General features: G+C 39.2%; 1 protein-coding gene across 2 annotated transcripts in view; it reads left to right on the top strand.

Annotated features, from left to right (window-relative positions):
• Positions 1-13,864, top strand: part of THEM4 (thioesterase superfamily member 4) — a 46,140-nt gene extending 32,276 nt beyond the window's left edge. The window contains exons 5-7 of one of the 2 annotated variants that reach the window (XR_009504709.1): positions 9,930-10,054; positions 11,254-11,451; positions 13,416-13,864. Coding sequence is in view for 1 of the 2 variants with exons in the window: in XM_059931870.1 (XP_059787853.1) it covers positions 9,930-10,054; positions 13,416-13,456 (166 nt within the window). In the remaining variant the exon portion in view is untranslated. The remainder of the gene's footprint in view (positions 1-9,929; positions 10,055-11,253; positions 11,452-13,415) is intronic. The other variant, XM_059931870.1, reaches the window with a different exon arrangement.
• The last annotated feature ends 9,076 nt before the right edge of the window (positions 13,865-22,940 follow it).

Raw genomic sequence — 22,940 nt, 5'->3', positions numbered from 1 at the left:
CTTCACAGCTAAGAAAACTATTGGTTTGCTTATGCCATGGTGTGTGTGAGCATAATTCTTTGAATACAGCCTCCCCAAACCTTACCTGTACACACCCCTTACTCTGTGTCTACCATTTACTACTTCTACAGAGTAAAATACATATAAGACAGATACATACTTCATAGAAGAAACACTTACTTGTCAACACTCTTCTCTATGTGTAAACTGCTTAAAAAATTAAACTTATCCTATCGTAGTCGTCCTTGAATTATAGCTATGGTTTTATACTCCTTGAGCTAGCCTTTCCTTTTTTTGAGAATCATTAGGAACTTTCCGTAATGTAGTTAGCTATAATTATCACCCTCTTTTCTATGCTTATGTTACATTTGGCCGATAGAAGTCTCTTTAGACTGACTCCTTGTGCTATCTGACTTCTTGTGCTAGCTTTTAAGTACTCTTGTCTCCTGAGAGACAGTATAATCACTAGTTAAGAGGACAGACATTGGAACAGGTTCAAAGGCCCATTTTGCCACTTATTAGCTGTGTGACCTTCAACAAGCTACTTAACCTCTCTGTGCTTCAATGTCCTCATCTTTAAATAGAGGATAATAATACCTACCTCATAGGGTCATTGTGAGCAATAAATGAATTAACCCATGCAAAGCATCTAGGACAGTATCTGGCCCCATAACAAGTACTCAGTAAGTGTTAGCTGCTTGTTATTTTTATCATTAACATTGTTGTTATTATTACTTTTACTTCTAACAACAACGCTCTAAAGTACATCTGTGCCAAGACATAGACTAGCTAGTCTACAAAGATCCCTGATTCCTTTGAATGAAGAATAGTGCTAAAGACCAGAAGAATATTAGATTGTTCCACATGTATTCTCATGATGAGCAGGATGACCTTGCTGCTAGGCCATTACAGTGTCAGAGCTGGAAAGTTATTAATGTTTAATAAGGTCATGAGTTCACTCTGATACTTTAGATTTAACATCTTTCATGCCTTATATTTTTAAAACATTTTTTAAATTTCTAGCTTTAGTTAAAAAAAAGGCATAACGTAAAATTTACTGTCCTAACCTTTTTTAAATGTACAGTTCAGTAGTATTAAGTATATTTACACTGTTGTGAAACAGATCTCCAGAACTTTTTCATCTTGCAAAACTTTAACTCTGTACCCATTAAACAATAACTTCACATATCCCCCTTCCCTCAGCCCCTGACAACCATAATTCTACTTTCTGTTTCTGTGAATCTGACTACTGTTGTTACATCATATAAGTGGAATCATACAATATTTGTCTTTTTATGACTGGCTTATTTCACTTAGCATAATGTCTTCAAGATTCATCCATGTTGTAGCATATAACAGGATATCTTTCCTTTGTAAGGCTGAATAATATTCCATTGTATGTGTATACCACATCTTGTTTATTCTTTCATCCGTTGATGGGTATTTGGGTTGCTACCACCTCTTGGCTATTGTGAATAATGCAATAATGAACATGGGTGTGCAAATATCTCTATGAGGTCTTGCTTTCAGTTCTTTTGGATGTATACCCAGAAGTGGAATTGCTAGATTACATGGTAATTCTATTTTTAATTTTTTGAGGAACCACTATACTGTTTTCCATAGCTGCTGCACCACTTTACAGTCCCACCAGCAATGCATAAGGGTTCCAATTTCTCCACATCTTCACCAACACTTGTTATTTGGGTTTTGTTTTGTTTTTTAATAGTAGCCATCCTAATGGATGTGAGGTGATAGCTCACTGTGCTTTGATTTGCATTTTTCGAATGATTAGTGACATTGAGCATCTTTTCATATGCTTGTTGGCCATTTGTATATCATCTTTGGAGAAATGTCTATTCAAGTCCTTCACTTGAAGGAGCATTTTTTAAATCAGGTTGTTGTGAGTTTTTTGTTGTTGAATTGTAGGAGTTCTTTATAGATTCTGGATATTAACCCCTTATCAGATATATGATTTGCAACCCATTTTTAAGGTTACTTTTTTACTCTGTTGATTGTGTCCTTTGATGCACAGAAGTTTTTAAGTTTGATGTAGTCCCATTTGTCTATTTTTTTATTTTGTTGTCTGTACCTTTGGTGTCATATCCAAGAAATCATTGCCAGACCCAATGTCATGAAGCTTTTCCCCAATGGAGGTCTTCAGTCCATTTCACATTATTTTTTGTATATGGTTTAAGGTAAGGGTCCAAGATCATTCTTCTACATGTGGATATCCAGTTTTCCCAGCACCACTTTTGAAGAGACTGTCCTTTCCCCATTGAGTGGTCTTGGTCATTTGTAGAAAATCATTTGACCATATATGAAAGGGTTTATTTCTAGGCTGTCTGTTCTATTCCATTAATCTATATGTCTGTCTTTATGCCAGTACCACACTGTCTTGATTATTGTAGTTTTGTAATATGTTTTGAAATCAAGATGTGTGGGACTTCCAGCTTTTTTCTTCTTTTTCAAGATTGCTTTGGCTATTCAGGGTCCCTTGAGATTCATGTGAACTTTAGGATGGATTTTTCTATTTCTACAGAAAATGCCATTGGGATTTTGATAGGGATTGCACTTAATCTGTAGATCGCTTTGGGTAGTATTGACATCTTAAAAATATTGAGTCTTCTAATCAATGAACATGGGATGTCTTTCCATTTATTTGTGTCTTTAATTTCTTTTAGCAGTGTTTTGTAGTTTTCAGTGTACAAGTCTTTTGCCTCCTTGGTTAAGTTTATTCCTAAGTATTTTATTCTTATTGATGCTATTTTTTTTTTAATAAATTTATTTATTTATTTATTTATTTATATTTATTTTTGGCTGTGTCGGGTCTTCGTTTCTGTGCGAGGGCTTTCTCCAGTTGCGGCAAGCGGGGGCCACTCTTCATCGCGGTGCACGGGCCTCTCACTATCACGGCCTCTCTTGTTGCGGAGCACAGGCTCCAGACGCGCAGGCTCAGTAGTTGTGGCTCATGGGCCCAGTTGCTCTGCGGCATGTGGGATCCTCCCAGACCAGGGCTCGAACCCGTGTCCCCTGCATTAGCAGGCAGATTCTCAACCACTGCGCCACCAGGGAAGCCCTTGATGCTATTTTTAATGAAACTGTTTTCTCAGTTTCTTTTTTAGATTATTCATGGTTAGTGTATAAAAATGCAACTGATTTTTGTGTGTTGATTTTATATCCTGCAACATTGCTGAATTTATTCATTAGTTCTAACATTTTTTTTGTGGAATCTTTGGGGTTTTCTACAGATAAGACCATTTCATCTGTGAACAGAGATAATTTACTTCTTCCTTTCTTTTTTTTTTTTTTTTAAAGAGTTCATGTACTTTTTTTTTTTTAAAGATTTATTGATTGATTGATTGCTACGTTGGGTCTTCGTTTCTGTGCTAGGGCTTTCTCTAGTTGCGGCAAGCGGGGGCCACTCTTCATCGCAGTGCGCAGGCCTCTCACTATCGTGACCTCTCTTGTTGCGGAGCACAAGCTCCAGATGCGCAGGCTCAGTAGTTGTGGCTCATGGGCCTAGTTGCTCCGCGGCATGTGGGATCTTCCCAGACCAGGGCTCAAACCCGTGTCCCCTGCATTAGCAGGCAGATTCTCAACCACTGCGCCACCAGGGAAGCCCACTTCTTCCTTTCTGATTTGTATGCCTTTTATTTATTTTTCTTGCCTAACTACACTGGCTAGGACTTCCAGTACTTTGTTGAATAGAAATGGCAAGAGTAGGAGTCTTGTCTTGTTCCTGATGTTAGAGGAAAAGTTTCAGTCTCTCAACCATTGTGTATGATGTCAGCTGTAGGCTTTTCATATATGGCCTTTATGATGTTGAAGTAGTTTTCCCATATTCCTAGTTGTGCCTTAGATTTTTAACCCCTCACCCAGACTGTTATTGTACCCCTTTCTCTTATATAACCCTATGTCTCATCAACCACCTCTCTGTATCACTTGAGTGAAGCAAATTAAAGTTAGAATAAATTTGTCAAAATCTACCCAAAAGCAAAATGTGATTTTGTTAGCAGTTATGTTGACTTTAAAGATTTTTTTTTAAATAAATTTATCTATTTATTTTTGGTTGCATTGGGTCTTTGTTGCTGTGCACAGGCTTTCTCTAGTTGCAGCGAGCGGGGGCTACTGTTCTTTGCAGCTTGCGGGCTTCTCATTGCAGTGGCTTCTCTTGTTGCGGAGCACAGGCTCTAGGCACGCGGGCTTCAGTAGTTGTGGCACGCAGGCTCAGTAGTTGTGGCTTGCAGGCTCTAGAACGCAGGCTCAGTAGTTGTGGCACACAGGCTTAGTTGCCCCATGGTATGTGAGATCTTCCCACCACTAGGACTCAAACCCATGTCCCCTGCATTGGCAGGTGGATTCTTAACCACTGTGCCACGAGGGAAGTCCCAACTTTAAAGATTAATTTGGGAGAAATTGTCATCCTTGCATGTAGTCAATATTTTATATTATTTATGACTAAAAATTAGATTCTAGAAATGCCTTTCTTAACATGATAAATAATATATTTTAAATTATGTTTTAACATTTTTCCTTATTTCACAATTTTTAAAATATTTTTCTATGTTCAAATAAAGGTGAAGAATGCAGTACAACCTCTCTTCTCAACAAAAAAGGGGGTTCGTTTGAAAACAAGCTCAGCAGAGTATTTCGATTACAATTTAGCTCAACTTGTGTTTGTGTATGAGCACATGCTACTTGCCAGGTCCTATCCCTAGTCCTTGTCTCATCCAACAAACTATTCACATAAATCAGTTACTTAGCTATTCATTTGTTACCCACAATTGGAAAACTTACTGAAAACAAGTTTTACCTGAAGTCACATAGATAGAGAGAATATAGCTGGGATTAGAACTCATGTCTTCTGACTCTAAGTCTAGTTCTCTTCACTGCAATGCACAACCTCCATTCTCTTCTATTAATTGATGATTAAAGACCAGAATAAAACATTACATTATTAGATTGTGTAAGTAGTCTAGAACTTTATCAGTCCCTATATTTTTGTATAGGATTGTTAGATTCATAATAATAACAGTAATAATAATAAAAACATGTTTAATCTAATCAGTCTTTGGCCCTCCAGGATGCTAGAGACAACCACTGGGATTAAAATTTAATTGAAGATAATTTACAGTGTCAATCATCAGGTGTCTTAATTTACCTTCCTTCTTCTAAGAAGCAAAACTGCTTCTTAATCATCCCAGATACTTTCCAGCCCCCTGATCCAAATGTCACACTTGATTTACTTCCTTGTGCTTAGCACATTAAGATAAGTAGACAAAGAAGCTAATGATTAGTGGTGGCTAGCCAGCTGAAAGGATCAATATCTCAACATTTCTATAACCCATTCATGGCATATTGGTTGGGAAGGTCTGAATTAGACTTCTTCATGCAACAGGGCAGACAAGAAATTCTGAAGGACATCCCTTGTTCAGAACAACTAGATCCTGTGCCAAATGTGTAAGGAAATAAACCACCATAAGTGAGAACCAGCAGAAACGATAAATAATGGACTTGGACCCTCAGGGGCTTAAGATATCACAATAATTAGATACACAGTATAAAAGAACTATGTATGAGATGTTTAAAGAAATAAAAGATGAAATCACAAAAAGAGAAAGCAACAAGAAACTATAAAAATTAACAGATTTGCCACAGAACCTAAAACTTTTAGAAATGAAAATGTAATTGTTTAAAAACAGAAGCACCTCAGTAGATAGGTTAAAGGGCTATTTAAACACAGCTGAAAGTGAACAGAAATATAGAGCTGAAGAAATTAACCTGAATTCAGCACAGAGAGAAAAAGAGGTGAAAAACAAGAGAGGTTAAGCTAAGAGGACAAATGAAAAGTCCTAATGTGCTATGGTTGGAGTCCTAGAGGAAGACAGTAGAATGAATGGAAGAGATCTAGTATTTGAAGAGATTATGGGTAAGCATATTCTAGAACTAAAGAAAGTCATGAGCCATAGATACAGAAAGTACAACATATAACAAGCAAGATAAATAAAAATAAATCTGTATCTTGAGATATTATAGAGAAATTACAGATACTAAAGGCAAAGAGATCTTAAAAGTAGTCAGAGATAAAAGACAGGGTACCCATAACAGAGTAGTCTTGTCTCTTAGAAGCAGTATACTTCTTATCAGCAACAGTGGAAGTGAGAAGATAATAAAATATCTTCAGGGTGCTGAAAGAAACATGTAACTTAGAATCATGCTCTCAGCAAAACTAAAGTTCAAAAATAAGCAAAATAAACACATTTTTATTTAAACAAAAATGGGAAAAGTTTACAAACAGCAGAACAATACCTAGGGAACTTCTAAGGGATATACTTCAGAAAGAAGGAAAGTAATGCCACTAGGCAGGAGGATGAAAGAAAGAATAATAAGCAACTACATCAGTAAATATGTTGATAACATAAATCTCAACAAAGTCTATATATAAATAGTAATAATGGCTATATTCTGGGGATTTTAAAAAGGACAGCTAAAATACTGGACAAAAATAGTATGTAGTTTGGGGAGGTGGTGAACATAATTAACCTTTGTATTTTTCAGTGGGGAGGGTGATTAAAATAATAAAAAATGAGTGCATATAATTAAAGCCTAACCAGTAGAAGAGTAAAAACCAAATAACTAAATAAATGAAAATTTTAATTTTTAGAAATGCAAGAAAGAGGGGAAAAAAGCATCATTAGAGTCAAATAGAACACCAAAATAAGATGGTAGAAATAGCTCTTAATAAATCACTAATTACACTAACTGTAAATGGACCAAACCATCAGTTCAAAGAAAGGGACTATAAAATTGAGTTTTAAAATACAAAAAGCTATAAACTGTTTATATGAGACATCTAAAACATGACACAGAAAATGGAAGAGAAAATATGCCAGGCAAAAGCTAGTCAAAAGAAACTGGAATATCAGGAAAAAATAATAAATTATCAAAAAAGTAATATTGGGGAGAGAGAAGACTACTTCATAGTAATGAGATTCAATTCAGCAGCAGATAGTAACAATTCTAATTCAGTATGTACATAATAAAATAACTTCAAGGTATATAAACAAAATTAGTAGATTCATAGGAAGAAATTAATCCATTTTCATAGTGGGAGATTCCAGCACACTCAATTATTGATCAAACAGACCAAAAAAAAAAAAAAAATTAGAAAAAAAAATTTAAACACCACAAGATAATAAGTATGATTTATTGGACATATGTAGACCCCTATATTTAGTAATTAGAGAAAAATACATTTTCTTCTCAAGTATTCATGGAACATTTACAAAAACTGGTCATAGATTGGTCCATAGATCAAATCTCAATATATTGTAAAGAGTCAAAATTTTACAGGCCAAGTTCTCTCCACATTAAACTAGGAGTAAAAAATAAGGACTTAAAAAAAAAATTGTAGTAAATTAGTTGGGGTAGCACTAGGTACTATTACAAACCCTACATTTTACCTACTTAAATCGATAGACTTTTTTTGTTTACATATAGTCTTGTGTGTGAAAGTTAGTAAAGGACTCACCCCTGAAATGATTCAAAGACCTGGGCTTCTTCCTGGGTGTGGCTTCTCTATCCTCTTAGGGCTTCAGTGTATTTTTTATTCAACTATTCAGGCTTTCTAATCCTTTTTTGTCAATTTCGATAATTTTTTTTTTTGCATACTTTTCCATTTCATCTAAGTTTTGAAATTTATTGACATGAAGTTATTCACAGTGTTCTCAATTTTTCTTACCTCAGTTAAGTATGTAGTTATGTCCTTTTTGGTGCCAATAGTATTTATTTATGCTCACTCTCATTTTTCTTGATCTATTTTGCCAGAGATTATTAGCCTTTTCAAAGAGCCACCATTTAGCTTTTTAAGCCTCTCTGTTATATATGTATGTTTTCTCTTTTATTTTTAAAATTTGTTTATCTCTATTATCTTTTTTTTTTTGCCTTTAACACAAGTCTAAGTAAGTTGTCTAACAAAACTGGATAAATGAAATGATCTGAAGCCTGCTTTCTATGCCAATCAGACTTACCTGTGCCTAAATATTAGTTGCATTTAGAAAATTATACTCTATAAACAGTTATTATATTATTTTGTATTTCTCCTTTCTCTTTCTCTTATTAATCAAGGAATTTTTCATTGTAAGGGATAGATCTCTTTTTTTTTTTAATGTATCAGTGGTGGTGATAATGTTTTTAATATTTATTTTATTTATTTATTTATTTTATTTTTGGCTGCATCGGGTCTTAGATGCGGCACGTGGGATCTTTGTTGCAGCATGCGGGATCTTTCGTTGCAGCACACGGGCTCTCTACTTGAAGCGTGCGGGCTCAGTAGTTGTGGCGCGTGGACTTAGTTGCCCCACGGCATGTGGGATCTTAGTTCCCCAACCAGGGATCGAACCTGTGTCCCCTGCGTTGGAAGGCAGATTCTTAACCACTGGACCACCAGGGAAGTCCCAGGGATAGATCTCTTAATTCACAATAGCTTAAGGAAAAAAGGAATATATTGGCTTACATGGTTGAGAAGACAGTTATGGCTGGGTGCAGGTATTCAATGATGCCATTAGGAATCTGTGCCTGTGTCTCAGCCACACGTTTCCTTTAGGTCTTCTTCATCCTCGGGTAGCCTTTCCCAATGTAGTGCCACAGCTACCAGGCAGGCTTGTATCTTGCAATCCTAGCAACTCCAGCAGAAAAAGAACCCAGCCCCAAGGGCTCCAGCACAAGCTCCAGGATTGACAGTTTCAACCCATGTCCACCTGCACAACCAGTCGCTGGGGGGCGTGGGGGGCAGGGGGCACGGGGGGTAAGAGTCAGCTGTCAACTCTAGTTAACCTACATGGGCTGAAAATTGAGGTGATTCCCCAAAGAAAGGGGAATGTAAGTGTGTGAATGAGAGAGTGTGGTGAGGGGTAGGACAGATGGATAAATGAAAGACACAGTGTTAGTAGGAAAGGGAGATGCTGAGCAGGCAAGAACACCTAATGTCCCCTGGGTCTTAGTAAATCCTGGATTGGCAAAGCTCAGTTGTTCCATCGAGAAGTTCAGGAAAATCTACTGGGAGCAAAAACTGGACAGAGGGGTAATCAGAGTGTTAATTTCCTTTCCACATGGAGTAGTTCCTTCACCCACATGATGGTACTATAGGAACATAAAACACAGCTCCCTACTCTACATTATGTTTCTACCAACTAAAATTATACCTTTAAAGAGATACCTTTTTCATTATAGTACTATAACTCTAAGATTCCCAGAGGTGACTGTAACCACTAGATACATATAGCTATATAAATTTAAATAGAAATTAATAGAAATTAAATAAATGTAAAGATTCAGTTTGTCATTCACAATAACTACATTTTGAGTGCTCAGTAGGCATCTGTGGCTACCATATTGGACAGCTCAGCTGTGGAACATTTTTGTCATCACAGAAAGTTCTGTTGGACGGCACTGACTTAGCACATTAAGCTGTTACCAGGAGTTTGTTATTCGGTGTCTTTCTAGTGACAACTACTCTAAAGGGAATTGGGTGAGAAATTTCAATTATGACAGAGAAAATGAGAGAAGCTGACTGGGACCATCCCATGGTCCTGTTTTCATTTCTTTAAAGGATTTCAGCTCCCTTCAGATGGGACAGCCTCTGCCATCGCAGAGCTGGAATCATCTGGTGATTTCTTTGAACCTAACCCACAACAGCAGTCTCTGGACCAGGTGCCCAGGAGCTGCCTGAGAGCAATGGTGCTTGGGAGGAAGGGGGTGTGAGCAACTGGTGGTGTCAACCCCTTTTAGGAGCATTTTATCTAAAACAGCACCCACTGATACCAGGTATCATAAATTTCCACCCCTGTCATTAACTTGATCATCTCTCAATACTACATAAATCTGATAAAAGCTGGATTTTTTTCTTTTTTTTTTTTTTTTTTCTGCAGACCTATCCCTCTTTGTTCTGTTGTTGTGATAAATAGCCAACTTGATAAAATTGAGGGGAGGAAATTGTTTCTTTCTTGTAATGTTCGAAGTGTTGATGAGAAGATCCTGTACTCAGAGGCAACAGGTAAGAAGCTGCCACTTTCTATTTTAGGTTTGGTTTAATTTATTTTGGGTTTTTTTGTTTTGTTTTGGTTTGGTTTTATAACCCATACATGCCAAGAAATTCTTAATTCCCTGCATGCAAAGAACAAGTTAAAGGTATTCTTACTCATTGCTGGTAGAGAGCTGGTATATCTCTCAAAATTATAGTCATGTACCTTTTGACCCATTTTCAGGATTTTATCCCATAGGTATGCTAACATGTGTGCAACATTACAACGTGTAAGGTTGCTCTAGGGTTCCAGTAATTGTGCTACTCATGCAGTGTTATTTGGACTAGCAAAAGATTGGCAAAACATAGATATCTATCAAAAGGAGACTAGGTAAAGAGACTACAGTTCATCCATAAACTATATTGTGTGTGCCATAAAAAATATTGTGGAATATTGTGGTGCCATAAATAAGAATAAGGAAACTCTTTTTGTATGGTATGGAGCTATTTCTCATTACTATATATTGAATGAAAAACACAAGCTACAGGACAGTGAATGTGTTTATCATCAGTGTAGAAAAAATAGAGAGGTTCTTCCCATTCTCTTGCCTTTTTCTTCTTCCTTCCATTTCACCCCTTCCTTCCTTCCTAAATATTTCTAAAACTATTAGGTAGAGTCGGGCATGGTAGGCTGGGGGATAAGGGGGAAGCCACAGGGAGGGGTGGCTACAACAGCCCATTGCTGTCTGGGAGCCTGAGTGGAGTGGAGGGTGTCTGCACAGGGGAGTGGCCCAGCACAGGATGTCAGAGCCCAACTATGGGAAGGAAGGAGTCCACATGGGGAGCAGCGTGGGTGTCAGAGCCCACAGGGAGAGGGTGGCGTCTGCACAGGCTGGCAGCCGTGACGGGAGCCAGGTTTCTCACATCAGAGGAGTTCCAGATATGGAAAAAGAGTTAACAAGAATGAGCCCTGTTGTGTTGGATTGGAGTTGGAGAGGCTGGACATGGATATTTTCTCAGTCTTTTGCTCTTGCAAATACTGTTGTAATGAGTAACTTTGTATATCGTCAGCTGTCACAGGGCATTTGCAAGTGAGGGGTCCTGGAAGCCTCACCTTCAGTAGCTTCAGACTTAGACAAGTTAATTTAGATATCCAATGCTTTTTGTTTTGTTTTGTTTTGTTTGTTTGTTTATTTATTTATTTATTTATTTATTTAATCTGGCTGCTCCAGGTCTTAGTTGCAGCATGCGGGATCTAGTTCCCTGACCAGGGATCGAACCCGGCCCCCTGCTTTGGGAGCATGGAGTCTTAACTACTGGACCACGAGGGAAGTCCCTTTTTGTTGTTTTTATTTTTTATTTTAATGGACCTCAGATGCACATGTTTCGGTTACTCAGAATCCTTGATTTAGGATACACAGCCATTATTGGTACGTGAATGGTCATCTTTTACTTACTCATTCACTAATGTATTATTTTTCTAATTTAATAATAAACATCCTGAAACCTACAATCAAACAAGAACCAGAATCTTAATAATATTATATCCCTACCTAATTACTTTTCCCCACCTCATCCTCCTGTTTTTCCTTCAGAGGTAACTGATCTAGAATTTTGTGATTTTCATTCCTTTATACCTTATTGGTTTTTTTTTAAGTTTGATTAAGAATATATTTGTGCCTAAGTAATATATTGTTTAGTTGTTTGTTTTTGAACTTTGTAGAAAAGAGATTGTGCTATATGTGCTTTTCTGGGACTTGATATTTTTTTTTCTACCCAGCTTCATGTTACTGAAGTTCACCCATGTTGTTGGCTATGAAGTTTGCTCATTTACTGCAGTATAATATTCCATTGTGTGACTATACCACAATGGATTTATCTCTTCCTCTAATGGTGGGCCTCTGACTATTATGAATGGCGCTATTATGAACATTCTTATTCATGTCTCCTGCTGGTGTATATGGGCAAGAGCTTGGCATATACTTAGGAGTGGAATTTCTGGGTTGGAGGGTATAAGAGTGTTCAGCCTTACAGGGAAATGCCAGATTGTTTTCTAAAGCTGTACCGAATTACATTCCCACCAGCAATATATGACATTCTGTTGATCCCTATCTTTTCTAGCAATTGGTAAAGTCAAATTTCTTGATTTTTGCCAATCAAATGGTTATAAAATGGTATTTCAGTGTGATCTAAAGTTGCATTTCCCTGATTACCTATGGAGCTGAGCATCTTTTCATATATTTATTGACCATATTTGTTCCCTATTCTGTGAAATTCCTGATTTCTCAGCCTCTTTTATTGGTTTTTTTCCTCTTTTTTTTTTTTACTGATTTATAGGAATTTTTTATTTTTTATAAAACGAATCTTTTTGTTGGCTATATAAGTTGCACATATCTCCTTCTAGTATATAAGTTGTCTTTTATTTGTTTTAAGTTATCTTTTATATTAACAGAAGTTTTTAATGTAAATGTAGTCACATTTATTAAATTTTTTCCTTTATAGTTAATGCTTCTTGTGTCTTGTTTAAGAAATTCATTTTTCCCTTAAGTGTCAGCTGTTTGCAGGAATGATAGATAAAAGAAGCAGGAGGAAGATCATGAATAATTTGAATCCACAGTCAATTTAAAAATCCTATTCCAGGCTGTGGTTTATACTGTCTCACTAAACCTTTCAGTATCATAAAGGTAACAGACGGCTCAGTTGTAATTTTCATTCCTTTCACTTCCTTGACTATCTCTAGTGGAAGTGGTAATGAACCATGAAATGACCAAGTGGCAGAGGACCTGGTTACCCAGGAGAGCTAATACAGTATTGTGAGAATCAAAAGTTGATTCTTTTTTTTTTTTTTTTAATAAATTTTCTTAAGGTTCTTTTCTTTTTTTTAATTCTATTGTTTTTATTTTATTTGTTTTTGGCTGTGCCGGGTCTTGGTTGGGGCACACAGGATCTTCACTGCAGCACGCGGGACCCTCCCCTGTGGTGCGCAGGCTCCTCAGTGTGGAGCGGGGCTTCTCTCTAGTTGTGTCACACAGGCTCCAGAGCACGTGGGCTGTGTAGTTGCTGTACGTGGGCTCTCTAGTTGTGGCCTGCGTGCTCAATAGTTGCGGCACGTGGGCTTAGTTGCCCTGTGGCATGTGGGATCTTAGTTCTCCAACCAGGGATCAAACCCGCGTCCCCTGCATTGGAAGGCGGATTCTTAACCACTGGACCACCAGGGAAGTCCCCAAAAGTTGATTCTTAATTTGGCTGAAAAATGAGAGTGGGCAGATATCCTGAAGGTACCAATATGAATCAAAGTGCTCTTGTGTGTGTGTATATGTATTTCTACTTAGAGAAGTCCCATCACATTGAAGTCAGTTGACTTATAATCGTCTTCTGTTACTTTGTTGTTTAGGCTTATTTATAAAGCTGGATCCTGAAAAAAGTTTGACATAAAAGAGCTTCTGGTGAATTCCACACCAATCTGCGTAAGGCTGTCCCTCCTCCAGAAGAAGCAGTTGTCTTCAGTCCTGTTCTACTCATCCACTGTTAAATCCCCCATCGGGTGAAGCCTGCTAACACGGACCTTCCTAAACAAGTCTTTTGAATACAATTCCAGGAGCTCCATTTCCACCTTCCAAACTTTTTTACACAGAGACACTCCCTGTGAGAGTATCAGCAGTTCTTTCTGTCTCCTTTGGATAAGTGTCTGGTTCTCCTAAAATTTGAATAGGCTCCTTAAGTTTGCATAGGTGTGATGTCTGATCCATTGCATTCTGGAGAAAAAAATCATGTTGAAACTTTTACCACAAACTTGGAAATGCCAGAAAACCAAAGGAAAGAATAAATATGTGGGTGCACGAATATGTGTGTATGTGTATGTGTTGTGTGTGTGTGCATTATAAATTACAAAACCAGCTTTGTTGTATCTAAACAAATCTTTTTGGCTACAGTAGGAAACACAACTAGTTCCTATAGGATTGGATACCTCACATCTGTTGTCTTGGATTCTAGGGATTAAACTACTGTGCCATTTTAACGTAGGCTGTGTTATTGTATCTTACCAATAGCACAGTATTGGTAATATCATCACTGGAAGGAGCCTGTATTCATTTCCTAAGTGTTTTAATCCATTTGGACTTCTGTAACAAAATACCACAGACCAGGTAGCTTATGAAAAACAGAAATTTATTGCTCACAGTTAAAATGGAAAATCCAGGATCAAGATGCCAACATGGTCACCTTCTGGTGAGGGCCCACTTACTGGTTCATATCTAGTACCTTCTCACCGTGTCCTTATTTGATGGAAGGAGCTCGAGATCTCTCTGGATCCTTTTTTATAAGGACACTAATCCCATTCATGAGGGCTCCACCTTAAGCACTTCCCCAAAGCCCCACCTACTAATACCATCACACTGGGCATTAGGATTTCAACATATGAATTGGGCTGGGTTGTGGGGGGGCAAGGTCTATATGTAGATAATCCCAAAGAACCTACAAAAAAACTAAAGCTAATAAACGAATTCAGCAAAGTTGCAGCATACAAGACTTCATAAAAATTTTAAACTTTTGTGCATCAAAGGACATTATCAAGAAAGTAGAAAGGCAACCTATAGAATGGGAGAAAATATTTGCAAATCATATATCTGATAAGGGTTTAGTATCCAGAATATATAAAAAATTCTTAAAGCTCAACCCAAAAAAAGCCCACAATTTAAAAATGAGCAAAGGACTTGATTAGACATTTCTCCAGAGAAGGTATACAAATTGCCAACAAGCACATGAAAAGATGTTCAACATCATTGGTCATTAAGGAAATACATATCAAAACCACACTTCATACTCACTGAGACGACTATAATTTTTTAATGGAAAATAACAAGTGTCAACGAGAATATGAAGAAATGGGAACCCTCCTACATTGTTGGTCAGAATATAAAATGATGCAGCTGCTATGGAAGACAGTTTGGTGGTTCCTCAAAAGATTAAACATAGAATTACTATATGGCCCAGGAATTCTACTCCTAGGTATATGTCCAAGAAAAATGAAAACATATGTCCACACAGAAACTTGTACAAAAAAGTTTATAGCAGCATTATTCATAATAACCAAAAGGTGGAAACAACCCAAGTGTAAAATAACAAGTGTTGGCATAACCCTCAGACAATGCTAGTGGGAATATAAAATGGTGCGACCACTATGGAAAACAGTTTGGCAGTTCCTCGAAAAGCTAAACATAAAATTACCATATGACCCAGCCATTCCAAAGGAATTGAAAAGAGGGACTCAAACAGGTACTTATATGCCAGTGTTCATTGCAGTATTATTCACAATGGCCAAAAGGTAGAAGCAATCCAAGTGTCCATCAGCAGATGAATGGGTAAGCAAAATCCATAAAATAGAATATTATTCAGCCATTAAAAGGAAGGAAATTCTGACACATGCTACAACATGGATGAACCTTGAAAACAAGCTAAGCAAAATATACCAGACACAAGAGGACAAATGTATGATTCTACTTGCGTGAAGTATCTTGAGTAGGCAAATTCATAGTGACAGAAAATAGAGGTTAAAAGGGGGCTGGGGAGAGGGAGGAATAGGGAGTTATTGTTTAATAGGTACAGAATTTTTCGGGATGATGAAAAAGTTTTGGAAATAGTGATAGTTACACAATATTGTGGATGTAATTAATGCCACTGAGTTGTACACTTGAAAGTGTTTAAACTGGCTAGTTTTATGTTATATTTTTTTACCACAACTTTTAAAATTTAATGTAATATACAGAAAGCATTGAATTATATACTTTAACGTGCGAATTGTATGTTAAATAAATTTTATCTCAACAAAGCTGTTAAAAAAGGTAATACTAAAAATGCAAGTACAGGGACTTCCCTGGTGGTGCAGTGGTTAAGGCTCTGTGCTCCCATTGCAGGAGGCCTGGGTTCAATCCCTGGTCAGGGAACTAGATCCCATACGCATACCTCAACTAAGAGTTTGCATGCCGCAACTAAGGAGCCTGCCTGCCACAACTAAGAGCCGGTGCAACCAAATATTTTTTTAAAATAATTTTAAAAAATGCAAGTACATGTTTCCCCCATTATCCCAAAGTATAATGTTCCTATGAAACCTTTCATAAACTGAAATAGTGTAAAGCAAAGAAGCAATTACCTAAGGACACATCTTGCTAATAAATTAAGATAAAGCACAGATTCTCACAGACACAGTTCAAAGCTGTGGCTGCTTGTTGCTGGGATGCTGAGTGTAGTTCCCTGGGAAGGAGTTGGCAGTGCCACTCTCGCTGCTGCTCAGTGTACCCACTGCATCTAAAAGACTTGCTGTAGGGACTTCCCTGGCTGTCCAGTGGTTAAGACTCCATGCTTCCAATGCAAGGGGGCATGGGTTCAATCCCCGGCCGGGGAGCTAAAATCCCATATGCCGCGCAGCACGGCAGCCAAGAAAATTTTTAAAAATAAAAAAAATAAAAGGCTGGCTGTAAAATGCTGAATGCTATTATTGCTTTTCAACTTTTTTTGTAAAAGCGAAAATCCTCTTCAGGTATCTTTCAGTTAGTGAAAACAGGTACTAATACAGGTCTTTTGTAAAATCAAATTTGAGTAAAGCAAACTTTTGAAGAGCAAACACAAGAAAACAGCAGAGCTGTCACTTATATTCCAGGAGTCCTTTGTCAGTCACATTACAAGGATACAACTGACTGACGTATTCTGTTTCATTGATCTCATTTAAAATACTATTATAATAAGGTGTTTCTAGTAAAAGCAAAAATATGATTTGTATTGATACTAAATAAAATTAAAATTATTTTCATTGTTTAAAAATTAAGTGGGCTGGAAAATGTATCAATTTTGTGTTTGTGATGTGTTTATTTTGCAGATCTTGTTTAATTTATTGCTCAGAGGAAATCAAAATTGCCCAAGCAAGAGACTTCAAAGTTTTCTTCGAAGAAGAAACTTTTCTTCTACTCCTTCTCTGCCAGGTTCTTCCTAGGCTACAGCCATTCTCAATAGCAGAGCTTTTTCAAACGCATTCCACTTATCTTTAACTCTCAAAAACCTTTCAGTACTATGACCTGAATCTTACCAAATTGCCTAGTTATCTGACAAAGTAATAAGAAATCAGAAAGTTTTCCCACTGACGTCTTAACATCAAAATCTTAATAAAACTATTTAAACCCTTTCCCTGAAGGAAGGGAATTATGTAATAGGAACAAACTGGTCTTTTTTTTTTTTTCTTTAACATCTTTATACAACTCTATCTAGTCAATTCTGTTATTTAAACAGGGCAGAAGTCAGCAAACTTTATCTTAAAGAACTAGATGATAAATATTTAAGCTCGTAGGTCGTACAGTCTGTCACAACTGTGACATTGTAGCACAAAAGCAGTCACAGATAATAAGCACTAGTCCTCCTTATCCGTGGGGGATACATTCCAAGACCCCCAGTAGATGCCTAAAACCTCGGATAGTACTGAACCCTATATATACTATGTTTCTTCCTCTGCATACATACCTATGATGAAGTTTAATTTATAAATTAGGCACAGTAAGAGAACAGTAACTAATAATAAATAGAACAATTATAACAATATATTGTAATAAAGTTATGTGAATGTGATATCTCTCAAAATATCTTATTGTATAAATTTAATGCCTTTTCCATCTTAACTAAGCACTTACCACGCACTGTGGCCATAACTTTTGCAGTTTGAGATGCAAAAGCAAACTAGCATGAATTTCTTTTTCCTTCTTCACAATTTCACGGATAGAAGTTTCATTCTTACCGCAGATCTTAGCAACCTCGGCATACAATTTTTTTTCTTTCCTTATTAAGTTGAGAACTTTCACCTTTTCACTTAAAAGAGGGACTATCTCTTTGGCAATTCTCTTGGGCATATCTGAATTGCCAACATCACTACTCTTGTGCTTTGGGGCCATTCTTAAATAAAATAAGGGTTACTGGAACACAAGCACTGCAATACTATGGCAGTGAATCTTAGGGAAACGGCTAAGTAAATAACAGGTAGGATACAGCAGACAAAAGGATGATTCACCTCTGGGGCTGGATAGAGCGGGACTTGAGCTGTGATAGTTCACTCACCTCCTTTTATGCCCTCAGCCTTTTGCTTCCAGTACATGGCAATCTAGCCAAGTACAAAAGGGGAGGGAGAAGGAAGAGAGTCAGAAGCTAAGGGCTGTCAACTTCCAGGTGGCAGTGATTTACACTGGCCTTAAAGAATCTTTACAAGCACATGTACAACAGATTTTAATGCAAGGCTTTTGCCCTCCTCAGCTGATGGTGTCCTGAGTTGCCACAGGGGAGAAGCAATGTTCAAGATGACATGCAGAGGCTGCCTATGAAGAGGTTGTATTCATGAGTGAACGAAGGTGAATTGGCCCATAAGTCTCCTCCAGAGTGGTTCAAGCCTACTGCAGGACAAGTATTGCAAAAAGAAAAAAAAGTAGTAGCTATTTCTTAAAATTACAATTTTCCAGGCATTGTGTAAACACATTATTTACCTCACCCCCTTTCCTTCTTAGATGCTACTGATGGCCTTATTTTACAGGTGAGCAAACTGTGTGAGGTTAAGTACATTTCCCAAAATCACACCGCCACCCTATGAAATAGGTACTCTGATTATTCCTGTTTTACAGATGAGGAAGCTGAAGCAAACCTGGGATTTGCATCTGGGTCCTCCTGACACCAGATCCCCAAGCTTCCAACACTGGGATTTATTGTCCCCTGTGATTACTGACTCGGGCACTGAAGTGTGTAAAAGTGTGATGGAGTAAGTGCTAGGCCCTGGTGAGAGATCCTGGAGAAGGCAGAGGTGGAAGAGACATTTCTTTTATGTCTGAAGGCCAGAGTTTTCAAATTTGAATTTTGAAAACTTTATACTTTATAAATACCCCAATCAAGAAATTGGTTAAAATTTAATAATAGGGCAAAATTTAATAGTAGATATCATTAGTTTCCATTTAGGATAAGGGAAAAAACAACCTCTAAAATAATAACAATAATAAGTGAGTAAAAGTGTAGAGGACTGGGGACGGACGTTATAGAGTTGTAGCTAACTGTCTCTAAATGCACATTAGCTGACTCAGGAATGCAAATGAAATAAATTTTCTAAGGAGAAGCACTCGGCCAGCTGTTGATTCCCTCTGAAGTAACTTATTGTTCTCAGGAAAAAAATAAATCCTGCACAGGTAAGGATAAATGTGATAAAAGGAAAAGTACTAAAATTAAGACCCAGGAATAATATGTACCTCACCCATATCTAAAATGTGGGGGGGAAATGCTTCCATAAAGTCACCCACATCCTCAGCCATTTGTGACGTGCCCCACAGACTTTCCCACATTTCTGAAGAACTCTGGAGTTACAAGCTCTGAACTGTAGTGCTTCTAAATGAGCCTCAGTAGAGAGAGAGCCACTTTTACTCCTCCTTTCTCTTACTTTGGCTCCATTTCATCCCTTCTCTCCCAAAACCAATCTTCATACTGGGGACATGCCTCCTCGGCCACCCTTCCCCATCATGACTGACCTCTTTGTTTACTTCTATTCATCTCTGGGGCAAAAACTTCTGGACTACTGCTAAGATACAGCCATGGACGTCAGTTGTTTTTTGTCTGTCCATCATCCCTTCCTCCTTGTCTTCTGGTAAAAGAACTATGCTGACTTGGCAGATGGCCCTTCCAGGTTTCATTTGATTCTATGGAGGAGGGAAGCGGATTAAAATATACTTTGGAAGTACAATCAATGAAGCTGGTTAATCTCAATGAATTTGAGTTTCCTCGTCTATAAGATGAGGGGATTAGACCAAAGGCTCTTTAGAGGCACCTCCAGACTCAGACAGTCTGAGGGTTCTCTGAACTTCACCTAGGAAGAAGTCAGTCTGTCTGGTCCAGCCACACCCTTTCAGGGAGGGGGGTACCTGAAAAAATTGTGCATCCAGGGAAATTTTGCTTCCATAAACTCAGACTCAAGGTTGTTCTCCTTCTCCTTATCAAAACCTACTTTCAGGATCCCACTTAAACTAAGAAGTAAAATAACCAACTGCTTACAGTTAGTAAGCTCTTTGAAGAGCCACTCCAGCGAAGTGGCTCTTCGCTGGAATCTTCACATTTTAAAGGAGAAGCAAAACATTAAATGTGTGGGGCAATAACTCTCAATATCACAATATGTAAACGGGTGAGTGTATGTGCATACGTGTACATGTGTGATATTTATGTGAGTCAGTGTGTGAGTGAGCATGCATGTATGCGAATGTGGATACTTATGCCATGTGTATGCATGCACATGCACTTGTGTCTCTATGTGCATGTGAGTGTGCTCGTATTTGTGTTTTTGTGAGGCTGCGTGTGTACACCTGTGTGTATTGTATATACAATACATGCATACAAGTATTGTATATACATGCATACGAGTATGCATGCATGTGTGTAAATGTATATATGTGTGCACATAAACCCATGTGTGTGTTGTGTGCATGAGTATATACACGCACGTCCACATCCGTGTATGAGTGTGAGTGTGCATGTGAATGTTAGTGCGTGTGGGCATGCATAGTATGTTTGTGAGTGCGTGTGCGTGCCTCTGTGTGTGTGCCTGTGCAGGCACTAAAAGAGCCAGGTAACTCTGGAACTGTATTTGCCGAAGGGGGGGGGGCAGGGAGTAAAGTACTGGGGTCTACAGTGTCCAGGAGCCAGGCCAGCTCAGCCTAGCAGAGGGCACTGCGGAGGGAGGAGGGCTTTCTCTGCACCAAGGAACTCTACACCAGAGTTGTAACAACATTGTTCTTTGCTGACTGGGCCACCAAGGAACAGTGGTCATGCCGTGTGTCAAGTGCCTGGTGCCCAGCTGTGGATAGGAGAGGAGGCCACATCTCCCAAGCTGCCCCGCCTTGCTTTAGGCCAGGAACCACAGCAACAGGAAGGAAGAGACCTCCCAATAGGTCCTTTTCTCTGTCTTAATAGACAGAATCTAGGGCAGAGCCCCAGAGCCAGATGCTCCTGGACAACCTGGCTTCGAGGATGGAATCCATGGTCAGGCCAGTTTAATATGAAACTTGATCTTTTCACAGCACTCAGACAATGGAATGCCAGTGTTTCCCCTCAGTCCCCCGGAAGTATGAAGACAAAGCCCTACCAGCCCCCAGGGAAGTAAGAACCAGGTTTTTTTGGATGCTAATCATTCTGGCTGGGTTTTGAGAGCTCTGGGAACTCTTGTGAAAGAGGGAAGAATTCAGAGAAGAAAGGGGCCTCCTGCCCGACTACGTGGAGGTCTGGAGGGCTGGCTGGGGATAGAGGAGGTCGAGAGGGTGGTTATGGGGTGGGGGTAGCAGGGGAAATGGCCCAACAAAGGTGAGGCCTCCTTGTTTGGGAAGCACAGGGATGGAGGCTGGAGGTGGCAGAGTCTTGGGAGGCTCCCCTGCGAAGGACAGTGTTCAAAACCTCCTCCAGGAGCCACCTGGGAGCCGAATCACCTAGTCAGCGTCTCCCTCCACCTGGCCCCAGGGCTTGACATGGTTCCCCCTGGGAACCTGAAGAGGACTTGCCCTCACGGCTCTCACCCGGCCTTCGCCCCACCCCATCAGGGCCGTGGGACTTGACTCCATACCCATCTGATTATCCTGGGTGGACATACTCCAGCCCCAGGATGCCCATGGCCCTGAGGAAGAGGGCAGGAGTCCTGGGCACCTAGCAGCAGTTGGTGATGTCACCATCACCTATACTTGGAGGGCTCATGAACTTGGCCCCTGAGCCAGTTCAACAGTTAACAAAACCCTGTTTCAGAGTTTTCAGGGGAGAAAGGGGCTCGGGATATCATAGGGGCAGGTGTTAGTCATTTAATATGCTTTTTTTAAAATTTATTTATTTATTTATTTATTTATTGGCTGTGTTGGGTCTTCGTTGCTGTGCTCAGGCTTTTTCTAGCTGCGTGGAGCAGGGGCTACTCTTGGTTGCGGTGCACGGGCCTCTCATTGCTGTGGCTTCTCTTGTTGCAGAGCATGGGCTCTAGGCAGGCGGGCTTCAGTAGTTGTGGGACACAGGCTCAGTAGTTGTGGCTCACGGGCTCTAGAGTGCAGGCTCAGTAGTTGTGGCGCACGGGCTTAGTTGCTCCACGGCATGTGGGATCTTCCCAGACCAGGGCTCGAACCCGTGTCCCCTGCATTGGCAGGTGGATTCTTAACCACTGTGCCACCAGGAGGTTAAGACTCTGTGCTCCCAATGCAGGGGGCCCAGGTTCGATCCCTGGACAGAGAACTAGATCCCGCATGCCACAACTAAGAGTTCACATGCCACAACTAAAGGTCCCGCACATGGCAACGAAGATCTCACGGGCTGCAACTAAGACCTGGCGCAGCCAAATAAATAAATAAATGTTAAATAAATAAATAAATAAAATAAATGTGACCTTACTTTGTACCCCATGCTTGGAAAACAGATGTGACTGTCCCATTGGGTTTTTTTGTTTGTTTGTTTGTTTGTTTTTTTAATTTATTAACTTGGTTGCACCGGGTCTTATTTATTTATTTATTTATTTATTTATTTATTTATTTATATTTATTTTTGGCTGTGTCGGGTCTTCGTTTCTGTGCGAGGGCTTTCTCCAGTTGCGGCAAGCGGGGGCCACTCATCATCGCGGTGCGCGGGCCCCTTCACTATCGCGGCCTCTCCTGTTGCGGAGCACAGGCTCCAGATGCGCAGGCTCAGTAGCTGTGGCTCACGGGCCCAGTTGCTCCGCGGCATGTGGGATCCTCCCAGACCAGGGCTCGAACCCGTGTCCCCTGCATTAGCAAGCAGATTCTCAACCACTGCGCCACGAGGGAAGCCCGTCCCATTGGTTTGGAAGGTACCATCTCTCAAGGGATTGGTTATGAGAAAGGGGGATTTCAGCTGCAGGCCTGGCCAGGCCTATGAGTGC

This window comes from Balaenoptera ricei, chromosome 1 (genome assembly GCF_028023285.1).
Source record: "Balaenoptera ricei isolate mBalRic1 chromosome 1, mBalRic1.hap2, whole genome shotgun sequence".
NCBI classification, from domain to species: Eukaryota; Metazoa; Chordata; class Mammalia; order Artiodactyla; family Balaenopteridae; genus Balaenoptera; species Balaenoptera ricei.
The sequence above is the reverse complement of the archived record's forward strand: the minus strand, read 5'-3'. Positions and strand labels throughout refer to the sequence as shown.